Below are 20,091 nucleotides of genomic sequence, written 5' to 3' on the forward strand. Positions count from 1 at the left end.
CCCCGGGAGCGGGCCGGCCGCGCAGCGCTCCGGGAGGGCGGCCCCGGTGGCCCGCTTGCCCGGGGTCGGTCTTGGTGTCGGGAGAAGGGGGTGCCGCGGAGAGTTGAGGACGGAGAGCGGGGCAAAGGCGCAGCCTGACTTGTGCGGCCCTTCCCCGCTTGGCTTCGTTACTGTGGGTTTTGGGGCGCGGGGAAGGGGTTGAACCAGTGGCTGTCCCGCTATTTAAGAAAATTTCCAGCATTCAAAGTTTAAAACAACAGCGTAGAAATAAACGAATTTATCGACTTGAATGGTGATTTAAAAAAAAAAAAAAAAAAAAGGTTCAAGTTTTAATGTAAGACCGGACTTACAGGTTAAAAAACTTAACCCACGTTTCTGGTCGCTCTTCAAAAACATCTTGTGGGAACTCAGAAAAATTATCTGGTCCCAGAATTAGCGTCAACTTTCTTTATTTGGGGGTGTTTTGTTTAGTTCTTGTGTGTGGTGAGGTAGTGCTGCGATTATGGGAAAGTCGTGTAGTAGATGTTTTGGGAAATTTGCTCATCTTTTATTTTTATTTTATGGCCAGAGAGCTTCCAGCTACCGTGTTGATATATTTTTGAGTCAGTATGTAAGTCTGTTGCAGTATCGGACAGACCATTAGTAATTTCTAGTTTTTGCATTTTTAAAGGAAGGCACACTTGGTAATTTTGTAAGAAGGTAATTTTTTCAAAATTTTTAATTAAACATATGTCGAGTGGCTAAGTTACCCCGGCCCTTTCAGGGCCTATACTACATGTACAGTATAATAAAGCTGAATGTGTAGTTGTTCGAGGTTTGAAAAAAAAAAAAGGCTTAACAAAAATGTAACAGTTTGGATTACTCTCTAATTAAATGAAGTTTGGCTGCGTCCCTTCCTTGGCATTCTTTTAATACTTATACTTCTTCTCCCTTGTCTCATGTAGGTGCAGTCTGGATTCTTAATCATATGTCAAATAGAAAAAGCTGTTATACTGTACCTACAGTTAAAACTAACTAATTTATTTAGTAATTTAGTTTTCACTTTCTGGTAAATTCAATCATTCTGTGTTTTAGTAGTAAAAGATTAAGGGGCTGGTTGTCAAAAATGTTTATAGTAATTATTTTGCGTACATCTTTTTCTCAGTTTCTTCATGTCTAGAAAGTCTGCAGAATTGACTTGCTATCTTAGGAAGATTGCTTTTAAAATATGTACTGTTTGCTGGAAAACTGTCACTTCATTTTAGTTAAAATGTTGACTACTCATATGAATATTTCTATCAGAGTAATGATCAGCATGTTTTATGAAGTTATCCATTGATAAATTTTAATATCGTAAATCACTTTTTTGCTTGTCCAATCTAGTGGAAATAGTTAGGATATCTCCTGAAGAATTAAAAATCTGTTTCTATACTGTTTCTGTCCAAGAAAGTAAATGACCTGTGCCCAAGATCTAAAAGAAAAACCAACAGTCTGGGTTGAAAAAAAGAAACAAATACAGAAGAAATGTAATATATTTGACCTCTTATTTCTAAGGTTTTTTTTTAATTTTATCAGAGGCAGAACCAGGCATTTTCTAAGGCAATTTATATAGCAGTGAACATAGCAGTAGGAAATGATACATATAAATGGCTTTTAATCTAGTGTGAATGTTACAGATTTATAGATTATTTGCAGTCAGTAAGGCAATTGATAAGTTATCTATTGTAATTAAACAAACCATTGTAGCATGAAGTTACTTGGTATTTCTAATATTTTCAAAAAGGGTTTAAGACAGACTTTATACCAAAAATTATTCTTTAGTGAGGCCTTTTATATAAACAGGATATTATGTATTTGAATAGTTATTTAAATGAATTACGGGAAATTTTTCGTCTGAAAAATAGAATCATTTCACTTCGTTAAACATATCATCAAGCTATAACTTCCTTGTATTCCTCTCCTGTAGCTTGTAATGGAGGTTAATGGCTGAATGTTTAATAGTATTTATCCTGTTACAATATCTAGCAGCTTTAATATCCTAACATTTTACTACTTCTGTCTACTTTTGGAGCAGGGAGACGGGAAGAGAGCCTTAGCTACCGGAAATGTTACAGAATCTCTTGTAATAGATCATCTGAGAGACAAGGGCCGCCACCAGTGCTCTGCACACAGGAACACATAACCACTCTACATATTAACTTTTAAAAGTACTGATGACTGATCCGTGCTACCTCGATTTAGTCAGAATGGGAAAGTATTGGGAAAAAAGTCTCAAAATAAATTTTGCTGATTTTAATTTTTAAAAATTGTATTTCTTGCAAACTTACATATTTTCTTGCTGGGAGTAGATGCAAATGATGCAAGGTAAAAATGATGAAGAAAAATGTACTTGGTCTTGGGAGGCCAAGTAGTAATTCTATTGTTGCTCAAGTGTTAGAGTTCCTCTTAGAAAAGTGTCTTTGGAGCATGAAACATATCTAAGCTAGCTTTTTAAAATAAGTAATACATAAGTATTATTTATTGGAAAATAGATACAAATACATTAAAATTTCTTTTACAATTGTTCCTGAAATTTCCCCTTAAGTAACCAAATATTCATCCTTAATCTGCCTTGTCCTCTTACCATGATATAGCATTTTATTTATGTATTGTACACATTGCTTTTTAATTTATCTTAGAAATTATTCCAGATAAGTGTGCAAGAGCATAAGGTGGGCATTACATTTGATGGTGTTTTTGGTTAAAAACACCTGACTCCCATTAATAGTTTTAAGTATTTCAGAAGCATTACTATAATCCATGTCAGTATCATTGGAATAATGATACTCCCTTTAAAAGGTGCTAGTTTCAAGAAAAACTTCTGCCGGGCATGGTGGCACACTCCTGTAATCCCAGCACTCGGGAGTCTGAGGCAGGAGGATCCTTGCAAGTTCATGACCAGCCTGGGCTACCAAGTAAGCTCAAGGCCAGCCTGAACTGCATTGAGAGACCCTGTCTCAAAAATACCAAAAAAAAAGGAAAGAAACAAAAACTTCTGATCTGAATTTTATGTTTTGGCGAGCTCTTAAAAAGGCCTGGTTACCTCATACGCATGGTTATGTAATGAAGTTAGTGTGATTCAAACAAGGACAACCGAAGTAAGTTATGGGAGACAATTCCTGTATCCTAAGAGTGAAATAAAATTATATAAATGTAAGTAACAGATTTAATCATTATTGTGTAGGCATAAATAAATGCAGTAAATAAAATAAATTTGAAACTTTTCATAGTGACGTAAGTCTACAGACTGAATTCCAACAAAGTAAATATGTACTTGTGCATTACTCCCAGGATGGATGCGTACACCTCGGTGGGAATTAGAAAATTCCCATAGGGTCCAACTCCCAAATCTGGCAGGAGAAAAATGAGTGATTTGCCTAATTAATGGGGAAAATCTGTGGGAGAATCAGAACTGCAGCCTGGGTTTAATGACTTCGATGGCATCTCTTGTTGGAAAATTTGATTGGAAGACTGGGAGTTTAGGACAAATAAAAGAGCGTTCTGATTTCCAGCCGTCTAGACATGCTTGAGTCTCTTGAAAGCATTGTGAATAATGAGTGTTCTATTGCTAAAGTGTATTTCGTAGGACCTGTACTAACCAGAAACATAAGTCGGTAGAGGAATTACGGAACTAACCTGTTCAGCAGGGGCTACGTTCCAGTATGTAGTCAGAGCTGACCCTGGCTGTTGCATGTTGTTATTTTGGAATATTAACCCATGTGTCATTTTAGTTAAACATTTACTCAGCTTTCTGAAGTGTCTTATGTTCTAGGAATACAAAATAAAAATCAGGATGTTCTTGCTTTTAAGAAGTTGATGGGATTATGAAAGGGGAGTGGGAACAATATCCACAAAGCCTTGTGTTAAATATATACCATATAGAGACGTGTCTGGCTAGAAAAATTGACTTTGCCAAGAAAAGTTACAGAATCACAAAGGTAAGTGTTTAATGAATACACCTCCCAGGAGTGTTAGGGCTGGAGAGCATCACAGGAGAGAGGCGGGAAGGTATTTAGAAGGGCTGTAGTTTACCATTCCTAGCAGAAAAAATAGAGATTTAATATTACACAGCAATAGCTCAGGGGCACAGCGCCTGCCTGGCAAGCGTGAGGTCCTGAGTTTGATTCCTGATACAAAAATAAAATAAAATTACATAGCATATTTAAGGAAGGGAGAACAGATTTGGATAGTGTAGACAGATCACAAATTGTTTTGGGGGAAGATGTCAGGACCTGAGTTATGTAACTAGGTTGAAATTATTACTGAACTTTATTTAGGTTTTAATCTCTTTTACAGTGTTCAGCTGCTTGCTTATTTTATATATATTGCTTAAGTTCTTTGGATTTTGAAGCATTATTCATACATTAAAATTTCATTTTTTTCTAAAACATTTCACTTTCTTTTACAGAATCGTGTTATTCATTTAACATGTTTATTAAGTTTAGCAAGATTTGTTAAGATGTTTCTTGTATATCCCCTATTTTGATTAATGGCACTTTATATTACTAATCCACTGGTATTTATTATAGGTAACTTTATTTTCCTTTATCTTGTGCCTATATGTTGGTCTATTTCATTTTACATCTTTGACATCATTTAACATCTGTGGTTTTTCTTTCATTGCAATCTTTGCATTTTCACTTCATTCTCATACTTAGAATGAAGCCCTATCATCTGTGTGTTTGTTTTGCTTTGTTTTTTGAAAATAGGGTTTGTCTCTGTGTTTCGGGCTGACTTCGACCCCTTCCTCTAGGCTGGCCTTGAATTCCTGATCTCCTGCATCAGCCTCCTGAGTGCTGGGATTATACCCATATGCTGCCATGGCCAGCTAATCTGGCTTTACTCTTGCTGCCAGAGATCTCTTCCTAAAACACAAAACCTGGTTATTTCCTTATAAAGTCTTCTTTGTAGCTTTCCCTTGGATCTGAACTCCTTGCAAGATTTCTTTTGTCCCATTCCACTGTCCAGTAGCAGTTCCTCGCACATCAATCCTGTACATTTGTCCAGTGCTTAAGCCCACACTACTCATGATTCTTCCAGACGTGTAATACTACGTCATGCTTCCTTGCCTTTGCACATGTTAACTGCTTCAGTTCAGCTGCCCTTCTTCATCACTGGCAACTCCTGTTTATACTTAGGAGTATCTGTCTGTATTGCATATTTGTCTCTTAGTAGTCCCTGCATAGTCGGTTCATTTACATTTGTATGCACAGTACTCAATTACTGGCATGAATAGTTCTGTGCCCCATAATGACATTTGGGTTAATGATAGACCCAAATAGCATATGATGGGGGTCCATAAAATCCTATCCCCTAGTGATGTAGTACCTGTCTTCGATTGTGTATGTACAATTCATGATGTTCACACAATAAGAAATTGTCTAATGACACATTTCTCAGAATGTGTCCCCATTGTTACATGAGACACAAATAATAAAAGTATTTAAACATAGAATTACTCTTCTGAAGACTTTTTTTAAAATATCAGTTCTTTAATGCCTATGTAATAACTGAAGAATAGTTTGGTATCTTGCACAGATTGTGGCGATCATTTGACTCACTGACCTGCAAAAGATGGAGTAGTGGTGTCACGGTGGCTGGTTGAGACCCGTGAACATGGCGTTACAGATCATATGTCAGTCCATTGCACATCAGTCATGGCAGTTCCCATATATTTGTACATTAACATCTAATAGGTCAGTTTCACGTATGCAGAAAAAAATTTTGTACTTAAATAATATGACAAATCAAAAGATTGTATGTTGAGGACTAGATTGAGTGTTATGCCAGTCATTGTGATCTTGGGGGAGCTGTACTACCTAGAACTGAGAAATCTTATTGATCTGTAATCGGTCAGATCCCAGAAGTTGGAGGTAACCAGTCTTTTACTGTATGTGGTACCTTGGTACTCACTGATAACTGGTCTCAGGAGGCGCGATGAATACCATAGTTGACAAGTTCCAAACATTGTTTTGGCTGTAAAGGGCAATGAACCATGGGGCAGTCAACACCAAGGTGTAGCTTGTGCCTTGAGTACCCAACAAATGACGAGTGCTAGGACAAATTTCGTATCAAAATGTGTCCAGTAATAAATTCAAGTTTCCAGCAGCACTGAGGTACTACTAGAGCTAGTGTTAGTGATTAGATGAAAAGTGAGAAGCATGGTATGAAAAAGTAAAGGCTCCTGTTCCCAACAATATTGTAATTAGTTCATTAAGTTCCAGATAGATGAAGTTAATCCCTTTGATTCCTAAAATACTTTGTTTCCTTTTGCTGGGAAATTTTGTCATTCCAATCCTGGTGCTGTGTGTACCTCTCAACTTCTGCTTTTCTCTTCCCACACCCTGGCCTAGTGGGTTTTTCTATCTATTTTGATCTAAGAAACCAAAAATACATGGACTTTGAATGAGAGTCCAGTTCTTAGGCTTAATGATAAATGTAAATCAGAAATGTTTTTCATTCACTTTCAGCTTCAGGGCTGCATTCTGAAAGTTTGGGTTGCAAAAAGCTTATTTTCTAGTTCAACAATCTATTCTGTATTTTATTGAACAATATTGAATGAAGCTTTTAAAATGTCTTTGCTGTACTTAGATATAAAGATCTGGAAATGTTTACGTCTATTCCAAGTTAATAAGACAGAGGACTCATTTCCAAAAGGGTGGGTAGGTTCCATAGTCTTCCTTGAGGAGAGAGCCCTTCCGCTGCAGTCTGGAATGGTCTGTCTACTTAGCCCAGTGAAGAGAGAGAAAAAGGAGAAAACACTGTCACAGAGTGAGTAGGGAAGGCAGAGTGGATGAAGGGAAGCGTGCTAGGAGAGGAGGCTGAACATTTGGTGTAAGGAACGGTGCAAGGGGCAGAGACCAGCCAGGAACACCAGGCTTGTGCACAGAATTTACTGTATCTGAGTGTGGGCAGACAGAGGGCGGAAAGACCATCTGTAGGGAACAAAGAAAGCAGGCCCCTTTTGTAGGAGTGGAAAGAAGGCAGGGACATTAGACTGAAAGATTTTAATAAACGTCTGTTGTCAAAATTCTCTGGCAGCCTTGCACCTCAGTAGGCAAAGTCCTTGAAGCATCTGGTGTAAACCTTCGGGTGGCTCCAGATGTCCCAGGATCTGCAAGACTCCTTGTCCTATCTTATCCAGTGTCTGCAAGTGATAGCCTGTGTGCTGAGCTGAGTTCCCTGCTGAGAATAGTGCCTCTGCTTGTAGTAGGTTGGGGGTGGGGAGAGTCGTGTCTGATTCCAGCCTTACTCTTGAGAGGCAGGTCTTTATTATTTTGAAACCAATTTTATTACTTTATTTTGAGCTCAGTTTTGAGCAATAGAGTACCACCTTTGAGGAGAGGAGATAACAGATTTCATGAGGATTATTATGTCTGCTTCCCATGAAAAGATTGGAACTTGAAGATTAAAAAGCAGAACGTGAAGGCTGCTGAAGCCTGGAGAGATGGAGGTGGCTTGGTAGGGGAGCATGTGGCAGGGAATAAGGACAGTGGAAGGAGTGGAGATATATTTTCAGGGTGGATTGGTAAAGATGTTTGGGGTTCCAACAGCATAGCTGCTTTTACTTCAGACACGTGCTGTTATGCTGTTGCGTGTGCAATTCTTTACCCTCTCTTGTTTTGGCTCATTTATCTTTGAAAACCCAGCTTTAGACCCTTCGCTACTATAGACAGCGTCATCTAATTACTGTATATAAAGGTGGCTTATGGTTGTTTTTGTAGTTTTATCATTTTCAAACCTAGATTACACAGATTAAGAAGTAAAGCCAGGCATGGTGGGACACATACCTGTAACCCCAGCACCTGAAAGGCTGAACAAGAGGATTGCCAGTGGTTGGAGGCCAGCATGGACTACACAGTGAGTTCAAGGCCAGCCTGAACTACACAGCAAGACCCTTTCTCCAAAAAAAAAGCAAGAGTTAAGGAAGTGAATGAGGCATTACTACTCAGAGTTTGATACTGTCCCTAACAAAGTGTTCCACAGGACTTTCATGTTAAACATAACAATGCCAGGTCTTAAGTCTATGACTGGGACCACTCGTGTCCTCGTACAAGAAAATGGTTGTCTTCCACAGAGCACACATTAAAAAGCCACTGTTGGATTATTGAGAAATTCATCATGTGTTGATGTATTTTGAACTTTCTAAATAAACACTTACTATGCTCACTGTGCTTTTTTTCACTCTTCTGCCTTTATGAGACTTTACAGGATTTTCCATAAATATCTCTTGTGAAGAAATTAACTGTATTTGGCTTTAGAAATAACTGTGATACTGTTCTTTCCATGTCGTATCTCCCCTCCTAACCAGATATTATTCTTAGTTTGACTTAAATTTGCCCCTTCGTAAAGGCTTGTAGATGAGGAGGAAATAATCTCTATCTCGTGGCTTCCTAAAATAAATTTCACTATGCCACAGTCTGTGTGTACTTCGTAATCATTAGACTGGATATCTGTTTAAAGTATTTAAAATTTGTTGATACTGCTCCACATTCATAGTTATTTTTTCTCAATCTTCCCTTTATCATGTCTCACTAAGAACTGAATTTATTTAATGGAAAAAAATCTCATAAAATTGTGTAAATTCATTTTGGTTTATTTTGATTTGTTGTAAAGTTACATTGCATTAATATAAACAGCTATTATAATTTGAAGTGTGCATAAGACAAATAGTCTTATTAACATACAGTTGCTAGACGGGTGTGGTGGCACACACCTGTAATCCCAGCACTTGGGAGGCTGAGGCAGGAGGATCGTTGCAAGTTCGAGACCAGCCTGGGCTACAGAGTGAGCTCAAGGCCAGCCTGAACTGCACGGTGAGACCCTGTTTCAAAAAGACAAAAAAAAAAAAATACAGTTGCTTTTAGCATTAGAGTACCATCTTAGCTGGTTAGGCCTTGTTAGACTAATGAAATTTAGAATGAGGATGTAGAAATAATTGGATTATAGAGTGAATGATGAATAATTACAGCACATTTGCATTAGATTTTTCTCAGGTCCAGTGACCAAGAAAAGGCTGACCACGGTTGGAGATCATTAGCCGCAGTACGAGTGTGCATTTTACCGGTATATTCAGGGTGGTTTTGTCCTTGTGTAAATGTGTGGTTTTCCCATCCCTGCAGGGCCAGGGACATAGCTCAGCAGCACAAGCACCTGCCTCCCGTCCCTGCAGCATTGATGTTTTACACTGTGATATGTGGGTTTGGTTTTTTCCCCATTTAATGTCTCCTCCTTTCTAACACACAGGAATACTCTGAAGACAGCAACTCTGAGCCAAATGTGGATTTGGAAAATCAGTACTATAATTCCAAAGCGTTAAAAGAAGATGACCCAAAAGCAGCTTTAAGCAGCTTCCAAAAGGTTGATATTTTTTTCAGTTGGTTTTATGCCTTAAAGTTTATATTTTCAATGATGTATCAAACCAAATTAAGCCCAATGTGTTCTTATCTCAGAAATCTGTTTGGAATACTTAGTGATAATCCCATAAGATTGCATTATGTGGCATACGCATAAATTGCTAACGGGCTGTTGTTTTTTCCAGTCTAGTGTCCTGAAAAGCATACTAGCACACTCCACATACTGGCAGGAAAACCAATGTGACGGTCAATACAAGTTATAACCACAGCCTTTCTCCTCCTGGGGCAGGCTGCACTGGTTTCTTAATTTAGGGTACATCTTTGGATTGTTCTTACCAAAAGTGAGTTGGGGTGGGAAGGTACTGGCTGTTGGAGTGAAGTAGTAACTCTTAATCTTTTGCTTAAAGAACTTCAAAACAAGTTCATTTATCCATAAGAAAGCATTGTAAGACTCGTCTTTTTAAAAACAATCCTAAGAAATGGTGGAATTCTTGGGGAAATTTTTTTTAATTTTTGAGGGGGGAGGGCAGTTTCTAGTACCGGGAATCGAACTCACGACCTTGCACTTGCCGGGAAGACGCTGTGTCGCTGAGCTAAATCCCCAGCCCCCTTGGGGAAATTTTTTATGAATATGACTTTAAAAACTTAGACACTTACTAAAAAATAAATGCATTAATATTAAAGTAATTTTTTTTTCCCTTTTTAGGTTTTAGAACTTGAAGGTGAAAAAGGAGAATGGGGATTTAAAGCACTGAAACAAATGATTAAGATTAATTTCAAGTTGGTAAGATTTGTTTTGAGGAGAATTACAATAGTAATGAGTACTTCCTGTGGGTTTAAAAACTTCATTACAACAAAATGCCATTATATCTCTTTCTCTAAGATAGGTCTATTAATATGTTTCTATCTTAGTGTCTTGCAATTAGAACTACAATACTACTACTGATGTTTTTAAAATTTTGCATGGGCTATCCAAATTGCTGTTAAGAAAACTTACCCTTTAGATTTGTACACAGTGCTTACCTGTGTTATTATTTACTGTACTTAAATTCATGACTTGGAAGGTTACAAAATGAGTGCCAAGTGTCCTAAGGGACAGAGATTTTTGATTAATGACTTTAGAGACACTCAAGGTTCAATATTCAACACTTAAGTTTCTTTGAATTGAGATAACACCTAGAGTTCCTATAAAAATCTAGATTGGCTGGATATGTTCACTCACATCCATAATCCCAGCACTCAAGGAGTCTCAGGATTTTGCAAGATCAAGTCCACCCTGGGCAATTAGTACTTCAGCAAGGCCTCTTCTCAAAAATAAAAAAGGGCTGAAGGTGTAACTCAGTGTAGAGGGCTTGGGTTCAATCCTTAGAACCAAAACAAAAATTTGTCTTAATACACTAGCAATGGTTTAGTTCGTTAGTCCGTTTAAACAATATACAACTTTCTTTTTTTGTGTGTTTTTTTTGTTTGTTTTTTGAGGTAGGGTCTCACTATGTAGACCAGGCTGCCTTGAACTCATTTATGTAGCCCAGCTGGCCTCAGCTCACAGTGATCCTGCCTCAGTCTTCCAGTGCTGGGATTATAGGCATGCACCACCATACCCAGCAACAGTATGCAACCTTTAAGATTTGGTGTGCTAGTCAGCTTTCTATTCTGTGATAAAATACCTGACAAACCCACCTAAAAGGAAGAAAGGTTCATTTTGGCGCACAGTTTGAGGGGTGTCCATCCATCGTCAGTGGACTCTCTTGCTCTGGAGCTTGTGGCCGGGCAGAACATCCTGGCAGAAGCATGTGGTGGAGCAACACTGCTCACTGGAAGGCATCCAGGAAGCAAGGAAGAGACCAGCAGGGACTGGGCCCCCTGTGTCCCATTGAATGGCACATCCCCATTGACTGAGATTCCTCCTAAGGGCCCCATCCCCCAGTTGACCCCACCAGCTCCCAGGAGCATCACCGGCTGGGGACCAAGCACGTGACACGAGTCCCTGGGCAGCACTTAAGATCTAAACCGCAGCACTTGGCTTTACCACTTTACCTTGAGCAGAGATGGGAAGGGAGGAAGGGAAGAGGTTGTGTTTTGTGTTGTTTCATCTACTTTCAGTATCTTCTGTGTGCTCAGGAGTGGTTTCAGGTTTTGTCCTTTCCCTATCATTTCTAGTTGACTTCAGAGCAGTACTTACCATTATACTGTTGTTTTACACAGTAAAAAATTAGAAGGAGCCAGACATGTTGGCACACACCTGAAATCCAAGTGCTCAAGGATCACTGTGAGTTCAAGGCCAGCCTAGGCTATAGCAAGCTCAAGGTCAGCCTGATCTACATAGTGAGACCCTATCTCAAAAAAAAAAAGCCGGGTGTGGGAGCTGAGGCAGGAGGATTGCTATGCGTTCAAGGCCAACCTAGGCTACACAGTGAGTTTAAAACTAGCCTGAACTGCATAGTGAAATCCTGTCTCAAAAAAAAAAAAAAAAAAATGGAATGGTTCATTATCAACTGCTCTGTGTATTATTCACCATTGCAGGTAAACCAGTTTGCCTAGTCTTCCCTCAAACGCAAATTACAATAACATAATTTTTGAAAAATGAGTTCTAAAGTATAACATAGAGAGATCTACTCAGAACTCTTTTAAGTTTTTGCTAAAAATTCTGTTGTGTACCAAGATGCAATCTCAGAATTGGGAGTCATTATTTCATCTCCCTCTACTTGTAAGAAATGCTCTATAACTTGAGTTTTACAAACTTGCATTACTTGTTTATTCCCACATGAAACTTAAATTCTTAGAAACAAAAATAGGGCCAAGGGTGTAGCTCAGCGGCATAAGCGCTTGCTTGCCTGGCAAGCCTGAAGTCATGAGTTCAGTTCCCAGTACCAAAAAAAAAGAAACAAAAATAGTTTGAAATCTATCACTTGGTAATTCCTCACCGTCATAAACACCCATGGTCATTTAGTTAAGTAAAAAAGCATCTCTACTTGCCAGTGCTCCATCTCCCTGATCCAAAGACTAGAACTCAGTAAAAGGAGGGATTCATAGCAGTTAGAGAGTGCAGGGACTGGATGCAGTTATAAGGTCAGGCTCATAAGAGCTGACTCACATGAGATACTCAGGAATGACACGCCTGAGTATTTAACTGCTGGACATTTCACTCCTACTTGTTTCTTTCTTCAGATGGCTCATGTTTCTGGAATAACCCACAGAAGTATAAATAGTAATGCAGGGAATTGCAACGTTAACTACCACTGCTGTTGAATAGTCTCTTGTGGGAGGTCTTGACGTGAGCTGCCTCTGGGGCTCCAAGACATTCTTCACTTCACATTTTTATGTAGAGCCAGCTAGTTATGTGGAGAGTATAAATACGTAATTCTTACTGGAGAGTGTCCTGGGAAGGGGTAAATCTCCAGGAGAGGATGTTGATGCTAATCTAGATAGCTGGTACCCAAGACATTTGAAAATTAGATTTTATTGATATCTTTTGGTCTGTGAATATTTTAGTAGTTTCTGTGATTTAAGTGAATGTGTTACGCCATGAAGAATGTCCAGAACTTGAGAAATACAGAAGTTGCACTTGTCGACTAACTTCATAAATATGGTTTGTATATGAGTAATGTAGTTATTTCAAATTTAAGATAAAATGTCTGCAATTTTCCTGCCATGTGTAGTTCTTTTATAAAAGTACCTTGGAATTATCTGAACTATATTTCAATTTGATAATAGTATATACTGTATCTTAATCATGGTTGCATGTATGCATGTTTTAATGCATAAATATGTATCTAAAGCTTTTTTCTTCCCTCACAGACAAACTTTCCAGAAATGATGAATAGATATAAACAACTTTTGACCTATATTCGGAGTGCAGTTACAAGAAATTATTCTGAAAAATCTATTAATTCTATTCTTGATTATATCTCCACTTCTAAACAGGTTAGACTCAATTTTTTTCTCTCAATACTATTAGTGTAGTATCTTCCAGTTATATAGGATGATGGATACATGGATATCACGTACTTTCATCATCTCCACACCCCCCCAACTTTGTAATTCAAAGGAGAAAAGACCTAGAGGTTCTATTAAAGCAATTATAGTAATCATTAGTGTGCTTCAAAAATATATAATATACAGTTTTCCTAGTAGTACTAATGATATAGTATGAGGAGGTAATAACTCTAGCTAATATCTTTGAATTTTATCTTCTGATACTAAAATATTCTACAGAGAACTTTTGTAAACTTATATTTAGATTTCCATAGAGTCCTGTTTATAGTTCCTTTTATTTTGTTTTGCTTTGATTTTCTGCAGTGCTGGAGATCAGACTTAGGACCTCTTGCATACTAGGCAAGCACACTACCATTGAGCTGCGCAATCTCACAGTGCCTTCTGATAAACTGCACTTTAGCTGGCTGTCGTGGGAGATTTGACCTGAGCTTTGAAACAAAAGTGACTTATGTGGGTTTGACTAGGGTGAGGCCCTGGAGCAGCTTGTGTACTCCTGTCAGTTCGTTCCTGTTTTGCTCAGAGACTGTCCTACAAAGGGTGGGTGGATGATGCTGAGAAAGGAAGGGCTGATCATGAAACTGAGAAAACACCAGCAGTGATGGTGCTTTCCTTACTTTAGATTTTGATCATTAAAAAAAGCAGTGATGACGTCATGTTTTTTAATCATTTCTTTGAACTGAGGTAATGTTCACTTGGATTGTTCACCGTCTCTTAAGCAACCTAAGGTTTAGCTTTCCTACTCTGTGATACTTGAGCATAAGATGTATTGGATCACTTAGCGTGTCTCAGAACTTTGATGCCTTTTATACTCCTAATAAAAGTATCTTCATAAATAGCCTCTCATTTGCTGTCTTTTCTGCTAGGTGTCATTTTTTTTATACCTTGAGGTAGTTCATTTCTGTTCTTCATATTGAAAATGTCAGGTGGATTTTTTAATGTCAGGTGGGAATAAAGAAGGTAAACTACATGTTTTGTTGGAACATTAGCACTTAGTTCTGGAATTAAGTTCTATATTGTGGGGTTTTTCTTAAGTGGCAAGATGTTTTCCAAGTCTTACAAGCAGATGTCATCAAAACATTTTTCCTGTACCATTTATAAATGCTGTGCCATGTGTTGGGGGAGGGGAATAAAGTCATTTTAAAACTTGAAGATCACATGCTTCTTTGTGCTATTATATGTAGTTTTTGCCTTCTGAAGGAAAAGGATGGCTAGAAGGTGGGTGGCACTGTGACTCACGCCATATGCCATCAGTAGTGGTGAAGTAATAGCAGCCTTTCCTGGAAGTAAAAGACCTTCCCTAGGGCCAGGGATATAGCTCAGCAGCACAAGTGCCTGCCTGGCAAGTGCAATGTCCTGAGTTCGATTCCCGGTACAAAAAAAAAAAAAAAAAGACCTTCCCGAGCTCAAACTCCTCTTCCTTGTGATCTTGTCAAGTGGAGAGTGAAAGAACCAGATACTCAGAGGCAGAGCCAGAAGAAGATGAGGAAGGGGAGCAGAGGAGTTTTTTTTTTTCTTTTTGAGACAGGATCTCACTCTGTAGTTCAGGCTGGGCTTGAACTCACTATCTAGCCTAGGCTGGCCTCAAACTTACAGCAGCCCTGCCTCGGCCTCCCAAGTGCTGGGATTACAGGTGTGTGCCACCATGCCCAGCCAGGAAGCTTTTCATGATACAGAACAAACAACGATTTCCATGGAAAAAAAAGTCAGTGTGGTTAGTGACTGGGTGGTGATCAAACACACCTGAAAGTAACTAGGCTTTTCTCTCCATCCAGCTCCAAGGTTTCTAGTAACTTAAAAGCTGCGGAACCCAATAAATGGGTTTAGTCACTTTTTGAGAGGAAAAATTTAAGGGAAGCTTATTCTTTGTTTCTCTACAGATTGCGGAGTGTTTACCATATAGTAGGTAGCAAGTAAGGTTTGTGTAAGATATACACTATTAGTAACTGTGGCACATCATTCACTTGCATTAAAGTAAAATTGGTTTTGGGATTGGGAACAACAGACAGCGTAAGAGGGGGCTGGGGATTTAGCTCAGCGGCAAAGCGCCTGCCTGGCAAGGGCAAGGTCGTGAGTTTGGTTCTCAGTACCGGAGAAAAACCAAAAAAAAAAAAAAAAACAGTGTAAGAATTTATGATGATATAGTTCATATAGAAAAGTGTTTTCTGGGTTTTGTAAAACTAACATGCAAGCAGATCTTGGCACTTATAAATCTAGTCTGTGTTAATAAATCTTGAACTGTAGAACACATTTGGTAAGATACAAATAGTGTGTCTTAAGTGTATTGAAGTTCAAAGATGCACTTTTAGTTTGTTCAAATTAACTTTATTAACAGGTACAAATTTGCTGTTTACAATTATAGAATTCTGATTTTTTATGTCAGATGGATTTACTGCAGGAATTCTATGAAACAACATTGGAAGCTTTGAAAGATGCTAAGAATGATAGGCTGTGGTTTAAAACAAACACAAAGGTAACAGTTGAATTTTTTTCCTCTTAGAGAGTGGGTGGGTTTCCTTAATAAAATATTTCCTAAGCATACACACCTTTTCCTCTTGAAATCATTTTTGATTTTAATAAGTTTTTTTTTTTTTTTACAGCTTGGAAAATTATACTTAGAACGAGAGGAATATGGAAAGCTTCAAAAAATTTTACGCCAGTTACATCAGTCCTGCCAGGTAGCATTCCTTTCTTTTTTCTTAGTATTTATTTAAAAAGAAAAATAGCTGGGAATTTAGCTCAGCAGCTCAGCAGCACAGCGCCTGCCCGGCAAGCACAAGGTCGTGAGTTCGATTCCCTGTACGGGGGTGGGGGGCCAGAGCTGGGAGTGTACCTCAGTGGCACAGAGCCTGCCTGGCAAGCAAGGTCCTGAGTTCAATTCCCAGTTTAAAAAAAAAAAAGACATGAAGTGATTGCATTTGAAATACAGACTGGAGATGCGTTTATTCAAGTGTTACCCCAAAAATAAAACTTGAGAAGTAAGTTTTTTAAATGCTAACTTTTTTCTGAGTGTTGGATTTCTTAATGCTGATTTCCATTCTCCTCTGGAATGAGGTGCAGCTGTTCAATGAAGAGGCCAGGCGTGATCCTTAGTAAGAATAAGGCTTGATATTTAGTTGTTCACACTAAGAAAACAGAGCAATATGTAGTAGTGATTTTTTTTTTTTTTTTTTTTGAGACAGGATCTCACTATGCAGTTCAGGCTGGCCTTGAACTCACTTATGTAGCCCAGGCTGGCCTCGAGCTCACAATGATCCTCCTGCCTCAGCCTTCCGAGTGCTGGGATTACAGACGTACACCACCATGCCCGGCAATATTTTATATTCTAAATGAGGACTCCTGTGGCAGCGTTGTCCAAGAGCCCTAACATGTTCCGTATTTGCTGTCCAGGGGGTAGCTCTAGCTACGTGTAGCCATCAATTGTGTGAAATGTGGTTGGTGCAGTGGAGGTACTGAGTTTTTAACCAGGCTCTTAACTTACACTTCATTTTATCCTCTGTTTTGTCACTTTTATGTAGAAATACTATGTTAAATGTTTTTAGCTTTATTAATGCTATGTACTATATTATTCTAGTGATACATATGTCATTTTTGTGAGTGGGACAAAAGATCAGGAAACCTAATCACCTGTGGAGATTTTAATTTAGTAGCTTTGCTTTAGTAATTTTGTTATCTACCTGTTTTTACTTTAGTCTGATGAATAAACAGCCATAGGTTCAGTCCCAGGTGAAATGGACGTGGTAGAGTAACCATTTTTGAATGAAGTGCCTTTCAGGGTACATATAGAGAGAGAGCAAGAGAATGAAAGACCTCTGCAGAAGTTTTGCTTGATACCTTTACAAACACAGGAAAAATACTCTCTGGTTTGTAAATGGTCTATAGTAATTATGTGGAGACATTCATTATAATCTGGATATTTTTACTCTGGTTATAATTCATTAGTGAGTAAACAGACTTTTCCATTGAAAGACCCCATAAACAAGCTTTGATCAGTGTTTGATATTTATGTATTTCTGACTATAGACCTAATGCTATTCTTTTATGGCCTACATTTTGTGTGCTGTTGGTCATCCTTTAATGCTGAGTTTAGATGCCACCATGCGTGTGCTTCCCCCTTTCTCTGCCATTCTCAGCGAAAACACTGGCTTATGCTTCAGTTGGAATCATTGTCGCTTGTGTTGTAATTTCTTGACACGTTAGTCTTTTACTAGATTGTGAAATTTTTTGAGATGAGGGACTATAGCTTATTTAACTTTGTATTTCCCCAGGGGCCCTTAGGAAGTGCTTTTTGATTGAATAAATGAATCTAAAACAGTTGTGATGGTTTGTGGAAAATCGTAGGTAAATCATCTACTTAAAAACATAAACCAAAACATTTTATACCTATATTCTGGCCATGTTTTCCTGATTCACTATCTAGAAAGTAAAAAGGATGTCTGCATTCCTTTTTGGCCATTAAAAGCAGTGTGAATGTTGTAGTTCCCAATTAAAATTTTAGTTCATTTTTGCACAGAAATAGTATTATAAGTACAAGCTTCCCAGACTAACTAAAAAATGTTCAGGTTGTCCCTGAATTCTCTTTTCTAACTAAAATTAAGTATTTGCTTTCCTAGACTGATGATGGAGAGGATGATCTGAAAAAAGGTACACAGTTATTAGAAATATATGCCTTGGAAATTCAAATGTACACAGCACAGAAAAATAACAAAAAACTGAAAGCGCTCTACGAACAGTCGCTTCACATCAAGTCTGCCATCCCTCATCCGCTGATCATGGGCGTCATCAGAGGCAAGTGGGGCGTGAAGGCGCAGTGGGTGGTGGCATGGGTGAACAGCGGGTGCCCTTCAGAACACCTCAGGGACTCAGGCTGTTTTGTTTTCAAGTAAGGAAGTCGATGAAATGGTCATGTTAGAGAGAAATAAGGGTGGGCTGTTGTGAAAGTTTCAGTAGTAAAGATATTAGCACATTCACATTATCAGAAGTTCTGTTCCTGAGATGTGATGGTATGCATAAAATTGCTTTCTGTTTCAACTGAGGATAAAGGTTTGCAAATGACTGGCTGCTGTTCAGTGAAAAGTCTGTTTTTAAGAATTAAAATGAATGCTCTGGGGCTAGTGCTATTCAAGTTACAGAATTAAAAGACTAAAAGCTAATAAAACTTTTTATTTGGTTTCTGTCTTTTTTTCCCTCGTGTTTTATTTTTTGCAGAATGTGGTGGTAAGATGCACTTGAGAGAAGGTGAATTTGAAAAGGCACACACAGATTTTTTTGAAGCCTTCAAGAATTACGATGAATCAGGAAGTCCAAGACGCACTACTTGTTTAAAGTACTTGGTCTTAGCAAACATGCTAATGAAATCGGGGATAAATCCATTTGACTCACAGGAGGTGTGTGTGCTTTACTTGTTAATTTCTCTTATCAGCTATCTTCTGTAAAAATTAGTACTCTTTGTTTTTGCATATATTTAACTAAGTTTTCTTTCTTTATTTTTCTTTTTTTTTTTTTTTTGTACTGTGTTTAGGCTAAGCCGTACAAAAATGATCCGGAAATTCTAGCAATGACAAATTTAGTAAGGTAAGATTTTATATTTTAGTTAAGGTAAATTTCTTTAAGCTGGTCCCTAAGTAGAGAGAGAAAACATCTCAGGGTTCAGTTAATAGTCAACATTTGCTCTTTTGTATTTTTGTATGAGAAACACAGATGCTCCTGAAATTTTTATCTTCTGAAATTTACCATGCTGGGGCCGGGGTATAGATCAGTGGCACAAGTGCCTGCCTGCAAGTGCAGGGTCCTGAGTTTGATTCATGGCACCAAAAAAAGAAAAAGCAATGTTGAAAAATATGCTGTTTCTGTTAGTCATAAATTTTATAAAGTATTCGCTGTTTGGTTTTTTATTATCTCTGTATTTTTATGTGTGTGCTTATGCCTGCTATTTTTCAATGCAAAACTAATTGTAAATGTCTTAAAACATTTACATTATTTATTGCCTTTGTCTGACGTAATCCAAAATAAAATTACTAAGTACTCAAGAGGTGTCAAGAATTTCCAGTGAAAAAAGACTACATAAATGTATTCTTTTACTCGTGTACTATATCAATGAAAATATCATTTTTAAACGTATTCCCTGCTAGGCCAGGCATGGTGATACATGCCTGTAATCCCAGGACTCCGGAGGCTGAGGCAAGAGGATTGCCGCAAGTTAAAGGCCAGCCAGGATTACTTAGTGAGACAGTGTCAAAAAAGAAAAAATGTTCTCTGCTTACTTTTCTAAGGTGGAAGTTTAGGAGGCAGATAGGTCATACTGGTAAGAAACCCAAGGACTTAAGTACTTTTGTGGTGAAAGATACGAATAGTGATGATTACCAACTGAAGAACTTGCCAGAATTAGTTAATATTAAATAAGACTCTAGAAAGTAAGACAAATAGCTGGGCACAGTGATACACACCTATGATCCCAGCACTCTGGGAGGCTGAGGCAGAAAGAAGTTCAAGCCCAGCCTGAGAAACTTGGTGAACCCCTGTCTCAAAATAAACGGACAAGAAGGGCTGGGGTGGCACTCAGTATGATGTTCCTGGACTCAAGATCCACTGCCACAGCAATACTGGATGAAAACCTAGGAGAGCAGAGGAGAAATCATGAAACAAGGGAAACTTTCCTTTGGGCTGGAAATAACTGCAGCTCTGGGCTTCTGTGGCTTTTTCTTTGTAGAAAGTTTAAGAAGCT

General features: G+C 38.3%; 1 protein-coding gene across 2 annotated transcripts in view; it reads left to right on the plus strand.

Moving 5' to 3' along the window:
* Positions 1 to 20,091, plus strand: part of Cops2 (COP9 signalosome subunit 2) — a 28,517-nt gene that overhangs the window by 839 nt on the left and 7,587 nt on the right. Inside the window, exons 2-9 of one of the 2 annotated variants that reach the window (XM_005376679.2) lie at positions 9,265 to 9,378; positions 10,081 to 10,158; positions 13,173 to 13,298; positions 15,730 to 15,840; positions 15,968 to 16,045; positions 17,981 to 18,155; positions 18,576 to 18,754; positions 18,889 to 18,941. In XM_005376679.2, coding sequence (XP_005376736.1) covers positions 9,265 to 9,378; positions 10,081 to 10,158; positions 13,173 to 13,298; positions 15,730 to 15,840; positions 15,968 to 16,045; positions 17,981 to 18,155; positions 18,576 to 18,754; positions 18,889 to 18,941 — 914 coding nt within the window. The remainder of the gene's footprint in view (positions 1 to 9,264; positions 9,379 to 10,080; positions 10,159 to 13,172; positions 13,299 to 15,729; positions 15,841 to 15,967; positions 16,046 to 17,980; positions 18,156 to 18,575; positions 18,755 to 18,888; positions 18,942 to 20,091) is intronic. The other variant, XM_005376680.2, reaches the window with a different exon arrangement.

Source organism: Chinchilla lanigera, unplaced genomic scaffold (assembly GCF_000276665.1).
Source record: "Chinchilla lanigera isolate Chin_1 unplaced genomic scaffold, ChiLan1.0 scaffold00008, whole genome shotgun sequence".
Lineage (NCBI taxonomy): Eukaryota > Metazoa > Chordata > Mammalia > Rodentia > Chinchillidae > Chinchilla > Chinchilla lanigera.